Source organism: Aptenodytes patagonicus, chromosome 1 (genome assembly GCF_965638725.1).
Source record: "Aptenodytes patagonicus chromosome 1, bAptPat1.pri.cur, whole genome shotgun sequence".
Lineage (NCBI taxonomy): Eukaryota > Metazoa > Chordata > Aves > Sphenisciformes > Spheniscidae > Aptenodytes > Aptenodytes patagonicus.
In genome coordinates this window covers 56,174,497-56,193,223 of record NC_134949.1, presented here as the reverse complement: position 1 = coordinate 56,193,223, position 18,727 = coordinate 56,174,497, and the positions used below count along the sequence as shown (strand labels likewise).

At 42.3% G+C, this 18,727-nt stretch overlaps 1 protein-coding gene across 1 annotated transcript in view; it reads right to left on the bottom strand.

Annotated features, from left to right (window-relative positions):
- The window catches only part of UBN2 (ubinuclein 2), a 53,833-nt gene extending 39,536 nt beyond the window's left edge, over nt 1-14,297 (bottom strand). The window contains exons 1-3 of the mRNA XM_076336513.1: nt 13,833-14,297; nt 9,090-9,182; nt 3,026-3,127 (exon numbers count right to left, since the gene is read on the bottom strand). Coding sequence (XP_076192628.1) covers nt 3,026-3,127; nt 9,090-9,182; nt 13,833-14,297 — 660 coding nt within the window. The remainder of the gene's footprint in view (nt 1-3,025; nt 3,128-9,089; nt 9,183-13,832) is intronic.
- Nucleotides 14,298-18,727: the final 4,430 nt, after the last annotated feature.

The window sequence follows — 18,727 nt, the reverse complement described above, 5'->3', positions numbered from 1 at the left end:
AATTAAAGCAAATCTGTAAGAACCTCATGCATGGTTTTCATTTTCACAGAAGGTAAACGATGGCAATCTAGCCTACTAAGCAGCCCAAAATGTACCCTACTTCATCAGGGCAGGTACCAATGCCCTTTGAGGAGTCTGACAGGGAAAATCTCTTTGCTTAAGAGAAGCTCCCTTCTATCAGCACTTTCCAAGAACCTTCCTCCAGAAAAGCATTATCTGTACCTGTCTGTACTCCAGCCCCATTAAAATCCATTACCTGAGAATCATGCCATTAGCAGATTTCCCTGCACTTGACCCTGATCCCTGCCCTCAAGAAAACAAGCAGAACAACTGCCTTCCTGATCCTTGGAGGACCCAAATACTGTTACGTATGCTATTTGATATATATGCATCTGTTATATATACAAAATTGCTTAATTGGAAATGGATCCAAAGGAAGCAAATTCCTTAATTCAATTACAATGCCTGCTAAAAACATGCTCAGAGTTTTATTGTTTAATTTCTTGAATAATATTTGATGGCATTACCTCAAAATCTGTTTTTAGAAGGAAAATATCTCTAAAATTATGGAATAAATCTGTTTCAGTGCCAAGGAACACAGTATTTCTTTCACACCTGTGACAAGAGAAAGGACTAAAATTTTAAGGAAGCTTTCAATTATTTTTTTCTGAGATACAGAGGGAGACAACAGGATGCCAATCCTGGAACAATTCAAGAGGCACTCATACTCATTTTTCAGGTGTTTGTGCCCAGGATATAGCTTTTTATGAGTAAGAAAGTATATCTTCCAGAAGGAAGTAAGTCCAGCCTGAGCCTGGCTCTGACATTTGTCAGGGTACACGGTGATTTAATAGCTGGCCACACAGAAGATGAGCAAGCCAGACACGTAGATTTTCCTTCTGAACACTTCCCATTTGCATCTGAGATGGAATGAAGAGTATTTGTTGAACTTAACTCCTACATTACAGGACCCTTAAGCTCTGCAACAGCAACTTAGACCGCAGCTGGCACACGGTGCAATTTTTTTTTTTTCTTCCTTCTTTTCTATGTAGAAATGGGGATAAAAGCAAAACAGAGATGGCCTCTCAGTAGTCTGTATTTATAATGCAGACACAAGGCATAATGATTTGTTCAGGAGAGCAATCTTTAGAGAATACACCATTCTCCCCAGTAGCTTCCACAGCTACCACATGATGCAACCATCTGGTCCTCTAACAACTGCCTTTTGTATGTTCTTGCAAGGAGTCTGGCAAGAGATATCAGAAGTAAATGCTCCTGCAAATCCAATGGATCTGCTGCTGGTAACAAGAACAGCACTGGAAGGAGGCACAGTATGAGAAATACTAATACACCAGTGAGTGTTCAATCCTGCTGGACTCATGTACATCTTTGATAGAGACCTGTACCATAAGTACTGAAAGTTAGCCAAATCACGTATCAGATCTGTGATAGGTCACAACAAATCCAGAAAAAAACAAGCTAGAACTTGGGTCCTGTATCATAAAATTTCAAAACTGAGGATGGTTAACTTAAGCAACAGTGAGAAACCAGATAAGTCTATAGACTCAAGTGGTTTCTCAGCTGGAGTGAAGCACATCTGTTCTTACTGAGCTGAAGATCAGAATGTGACCTTTGGAAAGGCCATACCAAGGCTTAGGCCCCAATATTGTTCCAGCAGCACAACCAAAAGTTGAGGGATAATAATAGGACGGTTTAATATTGGCAAGTTCAACTAAAATTCTAATCTAGACCAAGAAAAAGGACAAATTAATACAAGCTACAATAAGCATTTACAGCAAACTCACTTTTCATGCAACTCGTTCACGTGCCTTAGACCTAGTTCAAAACTAACACACACAGATGAGCTCAGCCTGCTATCCACTGTAGTTAACAGCTGAACTTCTGCTCAAGAAGGTAACAGTTCTGCAGCACACCTTCTGTGCACCTTACACAGTTCTTAAGAGCAATATTCATTGCATATGCTATATGCTAGAAACCTCACAGCTCAGTGTTCATAGAAGCTCTTTAGAAAGTTTTGTAATTTCCCAGATCTACTACCACATTCAAATGGAGGCCTGACATAACGTATGCTAAGCAACGCACTTCACTTCTGTGCTTTTCTTACTCTTTTCTCAACTCCTTTTCATCATTTTTCCTCTCCCACTCAGACTTTTAGCTCCCTCCTTCAGAGCAGCAGATCATTGCTGCTTTGTCCAGTGTCACTCAGCAGTGGAGGAAACTGAAGGCTGGCGAAAGTGTCACGTGGTTTTTGTTGGGGTTTTTTTGTTTGTTTTTACTTGACTAAACAGTACACCTACTTCTTCCTGACATCTAATGAAGGAGAATTATAAGAGGTCTCCAAGATTTCATATCATCCACTCTCTCTTCCACACTTCCTCATTTTCGTAATTTCACATATCACCTCTAAGATATCTTCAAATGCCCTCTTATAAACCTCTTGATATCCCTGATATTGCCTGCACCTAACAAATACCTTTTTCTTTTACCTCGAGATGTTTCATTTCTGAAAAATATTCAGACAAAATAAGATGTAATATCCTGTTGTTTAATCAAGCTGTTTTATCTCAAATTTTTCAGACATACTCAGTGAATGTTTAGAATAACCATCCTATTCTTATCCGTTTTTAAGAGCGGAATTGCATCCTGATCTAATGCAGGAAATCTAACACCAGTAATCTACTAATAATCCAGATAGCTAGTACAAGAAACTAAACAGAGCCAGTGTAATTTCAGTCAACAGTAAATGAAGGGCACAAATAAAAATAATTTAATTTCTAAAGCTGGAAAATTATGTGATATAGCAATAGCTTTCTTAGTTCTTGCAGTGCATAATGATACCTGAATGAGACTACAGATACAATCATTCATTGGATTCCCAAAGTAGTATGCCCTTTGGATCCATACCAGTTATACATGGATACAAAGTATTTTCCCTTACTTTTCTTCTTTATCAGAAAAAGAATTGTCTTATTTCTTGTTGCTGCTTTGATGAGGCTTTACTTACCGCTTCAGAATTATCAATGAAAGGGTCCGTTTCATCATAACCATAACCTATATCAATTAGATCCTGTAGGCGATCCTTCCGATGTTTGTGGGGCTTTCCACCCTGAAAACAAAGCAAGCACTGTATCATTTGGGAAACGGGGAAGCAACGTAAAGTCTACAAAACATAAGGCATTGGAGGGATGGTCATTTAGGGAATTAGTAGTTTTGCTTTCTTGGATGCTCCCTTGAAGATGGTCTAGATGACTAATGAAAACTTGCACACAGGAGTAAGTTCTGGCAAACATGCTTTACTATAGCCTCACCAGAATCATCCCTGAAAGGTATTCACTAGCCACCTGGTTTCTGCATGACCGAGATCTTCCTAACATTTCCTATTTAGAGATGTTTCACTGTCCTATGTTTTTAAAACATAGTGGTAGGACTGTTAGTGATAGGAGGACTGGGGTAATTTAGAAAGTGTTAAGTTTTTCAGTATGTCACAGAGTCATTACAAAGGAAAATACGGATAGCCTAGCATTCAGTAAAGTGTTTCCCCACACAAGATGGATTGCTTCTCTACAGAAGAGTGAAGCCTAAGTCAAAAGAGAAAAATATTGATCTGGTACTTGCAGATATGGTGTCTGAGTTTTCAAGAAGTTACAGCATTCATATAACATAACTGAAGAAAAACATATTAAGATAAAATCCTTTGAAATGCAAGAGCTGTCACCTCAGTTAATAGGACTGGACATGAAATGGTTACTTGAATAACTTAAAGCCAGAAGCCGCATCACAGACTGTGGGCTCACTTACCTCCAGGAGACAGTAAACTTCATTTTAACCTGTAAGTACTTTTCTCATGTCAAAGTTTTATTGTTAAATAAAGTCAAGTAAAAACTCAGACCCAGCTCAAACATTCAGGGAATCTAAACTTAGTTATACAAATGGGAATCTGCTTAGGATATAAGGCCTAGTTTTCTGACTCCCATATATTGTCAAAATTGTCAATATAAAAGTCTTAAAAGATAAAATTCTCCAAAAGGCACCACCTTTGCTAAAATGGTAATCAGTGTTCTTCCACGAATTCAAAAAGACTTGCTCCTGAAGCTTCTGTGCCTGTACTCTAGAGTTCTAAGCATGTTTAGAATAAGTATGAGTCTCTTTAGTTGTGACATCCAAATATCACAACCCACTTGTTACTATGAGTATGCAGACACTGTTCAAAGGAGGTTTCATCCTTGCTCTTTTATGAGAAGCATAAGCATCTGAACACCTCAATTTTAACAATATTTTGCAAGAATTCAAGTTTGTAACTAAGTAAAGCAGATGCTCTTGCAAGCAAACAGGAATCTCTCAAGTATAATTAAATAAACAAATGCAATAGTCCTAGGAGAAAAGCCTCAAAAGTGAGTTCCATTTTTAATTCAGGTTTCCAAGCTATATTCGAAGCCTCAGGTTTCCAAGCTAAGTATTCCTAACTTCTCCTATCAGTTCTATCATCCCCTACAGTCACTCATCTGGTAAGACATCTGAATGACTGCACATTCCCCAAACATGCAGTACTTCCTTTTTTCTTTTTAAAAAAAGTTTGGATGAGATAAGAAAAAAAATCTTAGAAAAATAAAGGTAGCACTTAAGAATTCTGTTTAAACTCCAGTGCAAAAGCCTATGTAATTCTCATGATTCTGACTGAGGCGCCAGCAGGCTGTCTGAAGAATGCTACATAAACTATACTTTACCACTAGTGATCTCACTAACGTGTAAAGTCATCCACCTCTGTACCACATCTCTTGCTAAGCCTAAGTAACCATCACCATCCTTGTTTCTGAGTCCAAAATCCTTTTGCAGCAATGGCTATTCTATGATTTCAGTGTATGGGCATTAAAAAAAAATTTTTAAAAGTCTCAATACACTCTGACTGCCTGTTGTTCATAAAAACATAGTGCAGATATGGAACAAAGTTAATAAAAAAGAAGTCTCATAATACCCGAATGAATAAAAGCAGGATTAAAATAGTAACCTGTACTCAGACATATGAAAATATCTGAACAATTGTATGTATAGTTAGAGAATCTCCTTCAGGCCTGGTTCTACCCAGTTATGTTTAAGGAAGTATATTGAAAGTCTGTATGATCAAGATGTTAAGGATGCAAGACCACAGCAGAAGAACTGTAGGGATTACCTGCATCAGCGCTTACTACACAGCAGTTCAGGGAAGTTTTACCACTGAAGCTTTTCACCTCTCCCAAAAGAGTTCCTCCAAACCTTTCTGCCCCAGAGCATAAGCAGTCATGATACTAAAGCAAATTAAGATGTCTAGTTCCTGAGGCTGCAAATAGCACTCATGCAAGTATTCAGAAAACGCAAATATGAGTGCAACAAATTAACTGTGGCACTTAACCTAAGGTTTAAACAACCTTTGCCCAACAGGACTAGAAGGTGGCAAATACAATGCAAATTTCTGAAGAATCTTCCAAGGGCCACAGCAGAGTCTATAAACCAGTAAACCTGAACTCTATATTGGGCAAGTTAATAGAAGTTATGAAGAACAGAACCAGCAGGCACAAGAATATACTCCAGAGCAGGAAAGAATTTTGGTAGAAGGAAGCAGTACTTCAAATGCTTTAAAAAAGGTCCAAAGATCTTTAAAGACCAGAAACTATCATGGGATAAGAGGGAGGGTCCACTCAAATTAATGTCTGGTTTAAGGCTAGGAAAGGAAGGGTAGGAGTAAATATTTCATTTTGGCAAAGAAAGTAATTAGTGAAATCACCAAGGAATGTGTATTCATTCATCTTTAGAAGCAACAGAGAGGGATAACAGTTGGGGGTGTGTGTGAGATGACAGAAATTACTGAGGATAGTAAATAAAAAGAGACAACTGAAGAATCACTGAAAGACCTCACAGTTGCTCTGAACTTAGTATGATAAATCATCAGCTGAATTCAGTATCAACAAAAGCAAGGTAATCTACACAAAGGAAGTACAACCCAAACAAGAGAAAGTACAGTGTGCTCCCAATTTATGCTGCTCAGGAAGCACTGCAGTTTTTACACACAGTTCTACGACATTTGCTCAACAATCCAGAGTGGTCAAAAAAGAAAAGAATTGGGACTTGGGAAAAAAAGGAACAGAGAACAAAACCAGAAGTCACCATGATATCACTGATAAATCAGGGCATCCTACCATTAATATCCTTTCATTTAAAAAAAGAAATTAGAACAAAAAAAGGGAACAGTAAGCCAACAAGGATGTTTAAAGGTAAAAACCACTGCTTCTGTACAATAACAGAATGTTAAGACACTTCAGCTGGGGAACAAAAGTGCTGAATGTAGATGATAGCATCAGATTCACATGCAGCATCCAGAAGAACAGGAAATATTTCACTGTTTCTTACAGTAAAGAAACTATGGAGCACCAAGTGAACTCATCAGGTTTAAACACAAAGTATGTTTTCATAGGACATAATCATGATGGTACACAGTGCTATGGAACACAATGTGAAATTCAGTGAACCCAAAATGCTCTGGCAAATTTATGGCAGAAAGCTATACAAAGGGTAGTTAAACACGCAACCTTTGGCTTTGGGAGAAATTAAGCCACAGATTGCTAGACAGGCACAGTGAAGTAATATCAATGCACACTTACTCTGTTATACTTTTCAAGTATGAGATTCCACTAGTGTCAGAGGACTATGCCATCATCCATTAGATCGACCTTTGTTTTGATCCAGTAAAAATTCTTACATTATGTATAATATCGTCCGAGATTCAATATCATGTTTTTACAACAGTGTTTGATTTTGTCTAGAGAATAACAGTAATCAAAAAAATGAAAATGGGAACCATTCGGAACAGATTTTTATGCTGATGTTTAAAATACGCAACAACTGCAAAAAAGTTCTGAATAATTAAGTAAACAAATGGTACATTAACTTTATGCATCTTGTTTTATGAAAACATATTTATTCATAGGTTTTTTCTTATTATCTGCAAGATATATCCAATACTGTACTGATTTGATTATGAGTACAGGAATTTATCTGAAAAGAAGTAAAAAGTCTTCAAGGAAGACTGTTCTTCACATGTGAAGTTTTTCAGAAGTACTGCCACATGTGCTATGGTTAAAAAGATTGTTTGACTCCATTTTAAATGTATATAGGTAAGTAATACCTAATTAGTTAAAGGAGGATATAGTACTTCCTGCAAATCTGAAAAAACCTCTACTTTCTCATACAAACCAGTGATTACTTTTACACTGAAGCGCTGTTAAAGAGAAGAGAATGGGTATCTACTTCATGGGATCCCTGTTCTAGTTTAAGCTAAGGAGCGAACGTCTCACCACAAGAATCAGAAGATGGCTGGATGTTGTCAGAACACGAGCAGCTGTACAGGGTCAGTGTACAGAGATGCAACTCCTCTGAACATGGACAGTAAGCAGAGACCGATGGTTCTCATATTGGAAGAGAAAGGACAGGGTTTATCTCACACAAGAACTATTAATCCCTCACCACCCTCCATGCTTAGTGGCCCTAACCTAATAAGTTGTCCTTTATATAGAAGACATTCCCCTCCCAGGAATTTTGTGGGGCTGAGGGGCATGAGGTATGGCAGAGAATGGGAGAAAGGCAAGAAATCAGAAGTGCAAATAGTAATCAAGATACAAGTGCACCATGAATTTAAACTGTTGTAAAATTATAGTTTTTGTTACCTACTGCTTTCTAATAGCAAAAAGTATCTATTTGCCCCTTTTTATGACTACTGAACATTGAACTCAAGTTTTCATAAGTCTAATAAGACCATGTTTTGTCCATAAACGTACGTGTTTAGCTTTGATGTATGCATAAATGTATATGTAAAATTAGATTGCTTCCACTACCACTCCCTCCTACATATATTGCTTTACATGCTCTACACTGACTTTCATCTGCTGTAGTTAAGCAACTTGTTTCAGGACATTATAAAACCCTTAACTTGTATTATGGAAATGAGTTTTCAGAAAAATGCTTCAACTGTACTTTTCTAGAAGTTCAAAAAATAAATTATCATTCAAATGAAAAGCAAACAGTATTCTGGAACTGCGTTCTCAATTCACTGGGTATACTGGGTTCCATCAATCCCTCTAAAAGATGAAAGTGATTCTTTTTAGTTTAAGGGTTTCTTTTGTTATGTATCACAGCTAACATGCCCTGAAATAGTAATTACTTCTACAGAACGTACAGACTGGGCACTCAGAAATCTGCCTTTGCCAGAAAAAAAATCTAAATAAATCAGGCAAGAAAGATTTTAATATGTATATTAATAGCAAAAGATACAAATGACTGCTCTTGTTTCCCTTCTTTATTATTGAGGTGCTTTAATAGTAATCCAGAATATCAACATGCCTAAGCATGATGATGAGTTTTGATTGCTGGCTCAGAATTAATCACCCAACCCTACCCATATGAATTCTTAAAGACCTGTTTGGGTGTGGTTTTAGTCAACATTTTCTGATTTCTACCTTCATTTATTAGTAAAAGCCTCTTTATGTTACTACCTAGTGTTGTTCAAGTCATTCACGTCACACTTTCAGGAGTCAGCAGAGTATCTTTAGGCAGCTGGCAGCTACAAGATAAACTCATCAAGCAATGACGTGCTATTCAACAATAACTTCCCATGGAAGCATTCAAAAGTAGTCAGAAATTCATCAAGATTCATGAGTATTTAGCCCAAACAGAAGAGCTGTTCAATAGTGTACAACAGCATTACATAAAAATTCTTTCCTCCGGCACAGTATTCATCATGAATATTGACCTGCATCTATTACTCAGTTGTATTTATATAGGAAGCTTTTCCAAGAATAGCTTCACAAGCTATAACATCCTATAGGCAAATCTATTTAGCAGACTTGTCTAATAAGCTTGTAGCAGCTTCAAGCTGCTTAAATGAAATATAATGAGACAGTCAGCTCTGAAATGTACAGAAGTCATTTGACACTACATTAGCAACCCTATTCAGGAAAAAAACCTGATGTTAACATCTCTGCAGCATCCTAAGTTATCACTATTAAATATTTGTGTATTTTAATACAGGTACAGTAACTCACGTATTTTGCCTCGAACTTCTTGGCTAGCATTTCCACTTCATGCCGCTCACGTTGTTCATCATTAAATGGATCTTCCAAGTGAACCAATTTCTTCTGAAAAATGCAGAAGTTCAATATTCATTCCATAAGAAACACACAGAGCACATCTAATAAAAACCTATTAAATGTCAATAAACAATGCTCTGATGACTAAGCAGTCAGAATTTGTACTGAGAGTCCAAATACTTACTTTAGTCTCTAAAAATTAGTTTGACCCATTCAATTATCATTCAGTTACTTTTTTTCTAATGAGAACACAAACAGAAAAGTTAAGAGAGACTCAGAGTTATATTTTCCCAAGCATTCCACCACAACCTCAACTGAAAGTGTAAGCATAAGAGAGAACTATGGCCATTTGAGGTTCAAAGAGAAAGAACTCTCTCTAAACCAAACTCCTTTTCATTTCTGCTTCCACTGCTGCCTCTTATTGGTGCTGTGATCCTTCTAGATACAACACACAAGATGTACCTGGTACACTAATCAGCAGGGAAGCAGCCAAAAGACTAAAAAGCTCAGTAAATTACAGCCATAACTAATGTAACTCCTTTAACTCTTGTACTGTTATTTTTTCTTCAGATAATTTCAGTAATCATAGCATGAATTCTACAAGATTCCCACTATGGCAGCCACAAGGACAATAAAGATTTAATATTCCAGCTGTACAAATAAGCCGGAAGTACCCCCCCTCCTTTTCTTTTTTTGAGAAAGAGGTTTTCACTGACATGAAGTCAATGAACAGTAGTCAAGGGTATACACAGTGCCTTTTTTTTTTTAATAAGGTATGGCAGAAAAACAGGGCTGCCTTCTTCAAAGTAGAATTCACATAAAACATGGTAATTGTTGGAAGGGGAGAAAGTACTAGGATGCTAAAATATGGTGGAATGGAGTTCCATTTTACAGAACTTTATGGATGGCAACTAACTTCACTGCACATGGACCACTCATCAATGAATAAACAAAGATTTATGGTAGACTAAGACAGAACAAAAAGCAACACTAAGTTCAGAAAAGCAAGATCCTTCCTCCACAGTATGAAAAGCCAATATATTGACTAAATGGTGACCAAATAACGATAAACTAGCTCAATAGTATCAAGACCAATGTAATGAGGAAGGTAAGCTGAGCAAAACTGCAAACACCATATAATTATCTTCCATTTTCTAAACTGAGTACTTAGAGAAAAAATTAATAGAGGTTGTAGTTAATCCTGAAACTTAAGTTTAAGTTACATACATATTTCCTGCAGGCATAATTAAATATAAAATACTGCCTAATTCATGCAACACCGTTTTCTCTACTTTTAGCTGGGAAAACGTATTCCATGTCATCTGCTAGGCAAATGTTGGTTTCTTTTAATTGTGAAACAAGACAAGGTTGAGGCCAGAGGTCAAGCAAAATTTAGTACTGAAGTGTTAACTTGCCTCTCTCCACCAAACTCTCAAAGCTGTAGCTGACTATCACTTTGATTAGTTAAGCACTATTGGAATCTCAAATCCAAGCAAGTTTTAATTTTGACGGTTTCTGAGGGCTCTGATGGATGGCTTTCAGGCTTTGCAGTACCTTTAAGACATTACTACTTCAGCACCTTTACAGCCTGCTTGACAGAAGCCAACTTGGGCTTCTGGCTCACCCGCTTTAAGTTTTACACACCAAGCTTCAATTGCACCAACAGAAAAGGGAGCACACTTTCACATCCACCAGTTTTCAAGAGGCAAATAAACTCTTCAACCACACTAACGTATTACTCACATCCAAAAACTTTACGTAAATGATTCCTACCAAAAGATGAACTCTACCAACAACCCTATCAAAGGATGTTCTCTTCATCAAGGCAAAAAAGCAGGACAAGGACAGCACGAGTTTCAAACAAGCATTTCCACTAACTTCTGATTCAGGCTAGGAACGCAAATTTGAAACAAAAAAAAAAAAAAAAAAGAAGTTGCACTCATCCTGTCAAGTAAGTTTTGCGATTCTCTACCATTTCATTAAGAGACCTATTAAAGCAACGTTTGAAGGTATTCCTGTGCACCAGTCCTTGCATTCCCAGAACAGCCTGCCTCTGGAGAACCTTTCTTGGTTACTCCAGTTCCAAGCGACACTACAAGACAGAAAGACAAGCTCCTAATTTTGTAATGTTGAACTTTAATGGGAATATTTATAAGGAAGTTGAGCAATGTCTTATAAGGGATAAGGAGTCAACAATAGCTTTCAGAAAACCCAATCAATCTTCACCCTACAAAAACGGTTTGCATAGCTAAGTTTATATGAACTGTTCATTTTAAACTGAATCATTACTACAAAAACAACAACAAATTTGGAAATCTAAAAGTCCACTTAAAACCACAGCATTAACTGCCGACTAGTTACTACCTACTTGGAAAGAGCAAATCTCAAATTCTGCAGCAAAGTGTAGAGGGCAGGCGTTTCTCAGTCAAGCTTCATTTTAACAAGGTATTTTTCTCTGCTGCATTAACTGGTATAAATCAGCACAGCTATTCTACTCCACAAGCAGGATCAGTTTTCCTTTCACATTTTTTTTTTCTGTATTTTAGGACTTTGAACAGGTTACATAATTTGTCGGTCTGAGAACAACCAGGGTAAAAGACAGACTTCTGTCATCCTAAGCCTCCTGTGCTGTGCGCAGAGCAAACACTCTTCTTGCATTTGCTTTAATTATGAAGGAACCAGCATGCACTAATTTTATTGCTGGATAAAATGTGTTTCCCCTCTCTTTTCATGCTGCTTAATACAAGATTTTAAGTCCTCCCTACCATATCAGAGTAGCTTTTCCAGCTTCTACCATACAGCAAGCAAGAAGTTAAACTGACAGGCCAAGTACACATCAGTTTTTAAACAAGAATAAAAGTCCAGAATCACTTTAAAAGGATCATAATTTATGACAGTTTTACATAATCAGCTGATTGTTCCACCCAGTCCAGCAATAGACAGGCCATTATGATACATTCATTTCAATCTGGACTCTACAGAAAGCTGAAAAACATACACAATTTCTTATAAAGCATTTCTACAACTACTTCTATCTTAAAAGCAGTCTCTGATCCCAATTGTACCAAAAATCCCCTAAATCAATGCTCCCCCCCAGAAGACATGGATTTTGCATCAGAACTACATAAAAAAAGCTATTTTTCCTCGATTACGTGATTAACATATTACCAGCCTACAGAAGAAACGCAGTTATGGAACTGGGAACTGCCAAAGGGAAAAGCCAACCTCCACATACTGAACCACTTCTAAACACTAACACAATTTTCACCTTCACACAGGAACTGCCCAGAAAGGTGGCACTTCACAGAGCAGCATGCTTATGCTACACCAATTCGGAGGAGTCATAACTGGCACTGTTTGCCCACAACAGCTGTGGGACAGGATGAACAGAAGGAACCTTTTAACTCGCATCAGAAGATCTCAGAAGGATTAAAATCACAGTCATTGATTTTTCTGTCTTCCACATTTGAACACAGTCTAGTGTGTACATCCCTCCTACTACAGAACAAAAAGCGAGCAGGCTGCTAAGTATAGTTACAGCATCATCATCACCTAGAAACACTTTGGTTCGTAAAACAGCAGTTTTAACCATTCTCGAGTTCATGCTGGATGTAAAAATCCAATGGCGGTATCAGTACTAGTATTTGAGGTTTGCTTTTATCACCAGAGCTATCACAACCTTCTCAGCAGTAGTTACTTCCTTGTCCCCTGCCCTTTCCAATAAGATATAAACCTTCTCTAAAATTGCCTGTGTACCAGAATTAAGAGGAGCCACAACTATTTAAATCAAGTGCAACTTCACTGGTATCTTCAACCCAGAGTGGCTTAAGTGTGACCAGCATAAGGGCACGCGTCTCTCCTTCCTACTTGAACACTAGGTCCTGTTGATTGGCTAATGCTGCTTGCTTCTTAAAGTTGTCTGCACAAGCTTTTCTCCTTAAAAACCAAAGTAGTTCGAGTACCAAATATTTTCTGGTTGGGAGGAATTGGAAAGAGGAAAGTACTTTTTTTTTCTTGAATGAAGCTCGTAACAGTTACAGGTGAGGCTCTAGTTTCAACAACATTAACTCTAATTCATCCCCGCCTCCCCAAGACTGCAGAAACTCGTCTCCAAGTCTGCTAACGCTCACTTCCTTGCTTCTCAAAGCTTGTAGCAGGGCCGGGCTAATAACACTTCATTTACCTGCACACAGCCTACAGACAATGCGGAAAACGGACCGGCCTACCAACAGTTTCGTTCAGCTGCCGGAAAACGATCCCAGGAAGGGAGGATACAACACTACCGCTCCCCGGGCAGGCAAGGTGAGGGAAGGAGAACTGGGGGTAAGCCGGGCACAAGACGCTGACCCTCCCCCGCCCCTGCTCGCGGCAAACGCTAGGAGCTCCCAGAAAAGCCACCCCGGAGCCCTGGGCCAGCTCAGGGGCGACAAGTGCGAAGCCTCCCCTTCCCCCACGGGCACAAGCGCAACCTCAGCCCCAGGGGGAGCCCGGAGCGACGGCGAGGCTGCCGGACTTCCCTCCAGGGCGCCGCCCCGCCTGGCCGGGACCACCCCCGAGCAGGACGGGGCGACCGATAACGTTATCGGCAAGGCCGGGGACAGGGGCAGCTGCCCGCCGGGCCCTGAGCGGGGAGGAGGAAGCGCGGCGGGGCCCAGCCCGGCGGGAGGGGAGGGGGAAGGGGAAGGGGAGGTCCCGTACCCGCGAGTCCCCGCACAGCAGCAGCTCCGGGTAGCTGAACTCCACGCAGCCCTCCTCGGTGGGGTCCTTCAGCACCACCTCCAGGCGGACCGTCTGGCGGAGCGGGAGCGCCTCCTGCGGCGGCGGCGGCTCCTGCCGGATGCTCTGGCGCGGCGGCGGTAGCTGCGGCGGCGGCAGCGGCGGCGGCTCGGGCCGGGGGGGCTCCCGCTGCGGCTGCTGCTCGGGCCGGCCGGTCTCGCGGGGCGGCTCCAGGCGGGCGGCGCTCTCGCGGGGCGGCGGCGGCGGCGGCTCCGGCCGGGAGAGCTCGTGCGGCGGCTCCGGCGGCGCCAACAGCGGCGCCTCGCGGCCCGCCGGCGGCGGCTCCGGCTCGCGGCCCCCCGGCTCCCGCTCCAGCGCCGGGCTCTCGCCCTCGCGGCGCCTCACGGGTGACAGGCTAATGAACGGCACCCGGCGCGGCTCCGCCATCCTCCGCCGCCCCCCCGCCCCCCGCCCGCCGTTCGCCGGCCCCCGCCTCACGCGTTCGGTGACACCGCTCTCCGCGCTCCCTCCCACCGGCTCCTCCTCCTCCCTCTCCCCTCCCCCCTCCGCCGCCCGGTCGGAGCTGCCCCCTACGTTCTCCTCGCCGCCTCCACCCCCGCCATCTTGGCGCCCCCCCACATAAATAGAAGCAGGCCCGCAGGCCGCGCAGGCGCACCGCGGACGCCGACGCCGGCGCGCCGCCCCGCGTCGCTGTTGTTATTGCTCAGCTTCCCCCCGACGTCAGCGCGGCCGCCGGCGCCCACACGCCGCGGCCGCCGGCGCCCGCCCCCAGTTGCCTTGGCGATGTGCACGCTGCCTGCCGTCGGCGCCTTAAAGGGCCCGCGGCCCGCCGGGCCGCTCGCCGCCCTCCCGGCCGCCCCGAGCGGCGCGGGGCGCCCCCGCCCGCCGTCACGCCGTCACGGGGCAATGGCGGCCGCGTCGCCGCCGCCTCCCCTGCCCCATCCACCTCGCGGCTGCCCGAGGGCGGCCGTTGGCGCCAAGGGAGCGGCCTCGGGGGGGATCCCCCCTCCCCTGAGGCGCGGCGCGGGAGAAAGGGGCAGACCCGGCCCGGGCTGCTTCGTGCTGACGGGGCGGCGGGAGCCCTCGACGGGACGGGGGCTGCCCCTGCTGCCGGCAGCGGGTGTTGGCGGGGCTGTGCAACGCTCGTCCTCTCGGGGCAGCGTGGGATGGCTGCCGGGCCCGCGGGCCTGCTTAGAGGAAGGTGCTCTGAGGCCTCTTGAATTCGGCAGCTGTAGGTCAGTCACCAGAAAAAAACACCCCTAAATCCTAAACACGATCGAGAGTTCAGTTGCGGGGGAGACTGGCCGTTTCCGGGCTGAAAGGGCGATGGCATGAACGCCTCTTGTCTCAGTGGCATCAACGCACACCTTATGAAGCGCTGCTGGATCAGCTGAGAAGATCAGGGTTTGACAAAATTGCTCCGTAGAGGGTTGAGCCCAGCCTGCCCCTGCAGAACAGCAGGCGCTGCTCTGGTAGCCAGGCTGTCCTCTGAGGAAAGGTAGCTTGTTCTGCGGCCATGCCTGGGCTGTAGGGTGCCGGTTCTGGTTGCAGGGAGCAGTTGTGGGTTGGTGAGGAAGCGTTGTCCTTTAGACAGGGGACAACGCAAGGAAGGCAGGGTATGAGCAGCACCGAGGCTTCCTTCGTGAGCAAGAGCTGCCTGCAAACAGTGCAAGTGTTTCAGTCTGTCACCACCTACTTTGACAGACTGATGGCTGGTATTTCCAGATGGAGGTGTGCCACCAAGGCACTGCTGAGTTTCGGGAAGCTATGAACGTCTTCATGTGCATTGTGTTCTCCAGCTTCATCGGAGCAGAGAGAAAGACGTTACCATCTTTTGCTCTTTTTTAGCCTCAGAAATACTAGGTGAGGGGGAGTCTGTTCCCTTTTTAAAAATGTACTCATGTTATGCAAAGAAAACATAATTTACATATGTATATTTATGTATATTATTTTGGATAATTATAGCAGACCATTCTGTGCAGCACATTACTCCACTTTCCAAACTGCATGCATCACAGTGCTTGATGTTTTCCTCTCATTGCGTATGAAGTCTTTTGACTTGACTGCTTACATTCATCTAGACTCCAGAGAAGATCCGTGACACTAGAACGGTGTTATTGAAAGTTATGATTTCACTAACAGGGAAGGGAGGACATTCCAGAATACTGCTTGCAGCAGGAAGTCAGTGGAATGACTGACCTGATCTGAGAAACGTAGGCTGTCTCCTTTTGAAGCTTGAAAGGCTTTGTGGAGCTTTATAGTCAAAGGGACTTGTTTTATCTTAAAACCTTGCATGTTCTAGCAAGCTCAAAAAACAAATATGTTTTTACTTTAAGCATCATAATAAAATTATTTGGAGATCCCACTTGTTCTCCTGTTGAGAATTTCATACAGCTATCTGATGATGCACATAAAGGGCAATGTATTTCTGGATTCAAACTGAGTGAGTATCGCTAAGCTCCAGACCTGCAGATCCTGCCAGGAAGATTCTAGTTCTCATCAAGGTTTCTATGTAGTCTATGTCATTAAACCTTGTGATGGTAGAAAGGGGCCCTTACTCAGCAAAAGAGCAATTTATTACTCAGCAAAAGAGCAATTTATTGCTCAACAAACAAAAGTCTTATGTGGAAATCATGGGCTCTTCTGCAGCTCTGCTGAATGCTTGTTTTCAATTACCAGATGGGAGACTAGACATTGAAATAATAACAGGAATACAGCAATTTATGTTCGCAGGTAATACTTGGACATATCCTCGGAAAGGGGTGAAGATAAGCTGTGTGGTTTAAGTATCCAACCTAAAACTCAGTTCTGTCTTTCAGTCCCCTAGGATATGTATTCAGAAGTAATGAATGTAGGACAGGTACTCCACAAGAAAATGAGTTTTGCAAGTATCCGAATTCAGTACGTCAAATTATCTTGGTTGTAGTGTAGATAACACCTGGAAGCACATCCCGGTCAGATTTTTAACATGCTTTTTAAGTAGGAAAAAAATAAGCTGGATAGGAATAACTCATCTGACCCATGATAGGGTTACAGAGAAAAACAGAAGTAATTCCTGGAAATAGTTTCAGGTAGCCATTTGTTCTAAGTTATGAGATTGCAGACTTTGATAATAGAAGCAGCCTTTCACATCTAAGGTTTTCGTAGATATTTACTGGTTTGTTTATATACCCCCACTTCCTCTCTCTCTTCTGGGAGTTTAATTAGACAAATAAACCCTCATATTTATGTGTTATCTAACCTCAGAGCATCTTGGAGCACACATCTTTTTTTACGAGGCTCAATTGTTTATGCAACTAGACAAACAGTAGTTCTGGATCTTTGAATTTAAAGTGAAATCACCAAAGACAGCTTGCTCTGGATCTGAGTATCTGAACTAAATCAAAGAAACTTGGCAGCAGATCCAAGTGTAGCAGTGGATGCTGCTTGGATTCCAGCAGTTACTGGAATATGTTATCATTACATTTGGTCTAAGATACGGGAAGCACTCAGGAAAGACTCCCAAGAAACAAACCAAATCCACTAGATCTTAAAGTTCTTAAAGATCTTAAATCTTAAGTTCTCCAGGAATTTAGTTTTGTATACACCAGAAGAGTTCTGGGTTTGTGCTTGTGCAATATCAAACAGTTTCAAGAGGAGTTAGATTTGGGTTTTTCTATTCTGCTACCTGTTTTGTTCTTTGGTGTTAAAACTCTGTTTCAGGTATTGTTTGTACATAGTATAATGTGCTGCACTTGTCAGTGGGGCACAAAAAAAAAAATTAAAAAAAGTAATTAGATATGTTTTGCCAATTATTTTGCTTTCTCTCAGGATATGACCATGCTAAAATAGTCCAACATAGAATACAGATTCCTTGCTTTTGTACGTTTTCTGAAGGACACTTAATAATGAAAGTGTCCCTTGAAAGAGGCACATTAAGAGTTAAAAAAATGTAACAACTGCAGAAAGAGAGTAATTCTGAGGTGAATTTGAAGCTGCTTTTTATTTCATTGGTGAAAGCCAGTATGAGCAGATCATACAAAGTGGATGCTCAGAACTACAGGTGCGACAGCCGCATCAATGAGTGGAAGTTTCTTGGCCTGACTCTGTTTCAAACACAGAAAACGACAGAGACAGCCCAGTAAGCCACCAGACGCCTCTACCCTGGTGCAGGTGGGATCCTCCTGCTCTGCCTTGGGATGGCTTTTATGTCTGGGAGACAAACCTCTAGCACTCTCTCTTCCTTTTGGGCTGTTAGTGTTCGTTGTGTTAGAGTCAGAGCTGTACCCTCTTTCGTTACAGACCAGTGCTAGCTGCTCTCCTGGGCCTAATGGAAGCTGCTGTTCTGCCTGTACGGCTTCCCCTGGGCTGGACGCCCCAGAGCAGCAGGCCCAGGGTCCCATCAGAAGGCAGAGCTGTCCTTATGATCAGTTGTGTCTATCTCCAGGGAGCTTGCTTTCGGTTTCAAAGGCTGAATACTTTACTTCCATGAGCTGTGAGGCTGTTGCCCTAGGATGGGAATGTGGGGGAAAACGTGTTCTGCTTATATCAATAGTAAGTTTAGTGGGCATGGTGGTGTTGGGTTGACGGTTGGACTCGATGATCTTAGAGGTCTTTTCCAACCTCAATGATTCTATGATTCTATGATTCTAAGTTTCCCCACTCAAGCTTAGGTGGCACAGGACGGCAGTTTGTTTTCTGCTTTGCTTAAGGTGAGCACTGGGAGCTACACTGAGGTGGGAGCTATATTGGTAGCCAGTTCATGCCTGTGCCGGTCAGATCTCAGCCACTCAAAAGTCTCCAAGAGATGCTTCTACCAGGTTTGGGCTTTGTTTTTTTGTGAGAATATCCTCATTTTCCATGGGTTGCTTCCTCAC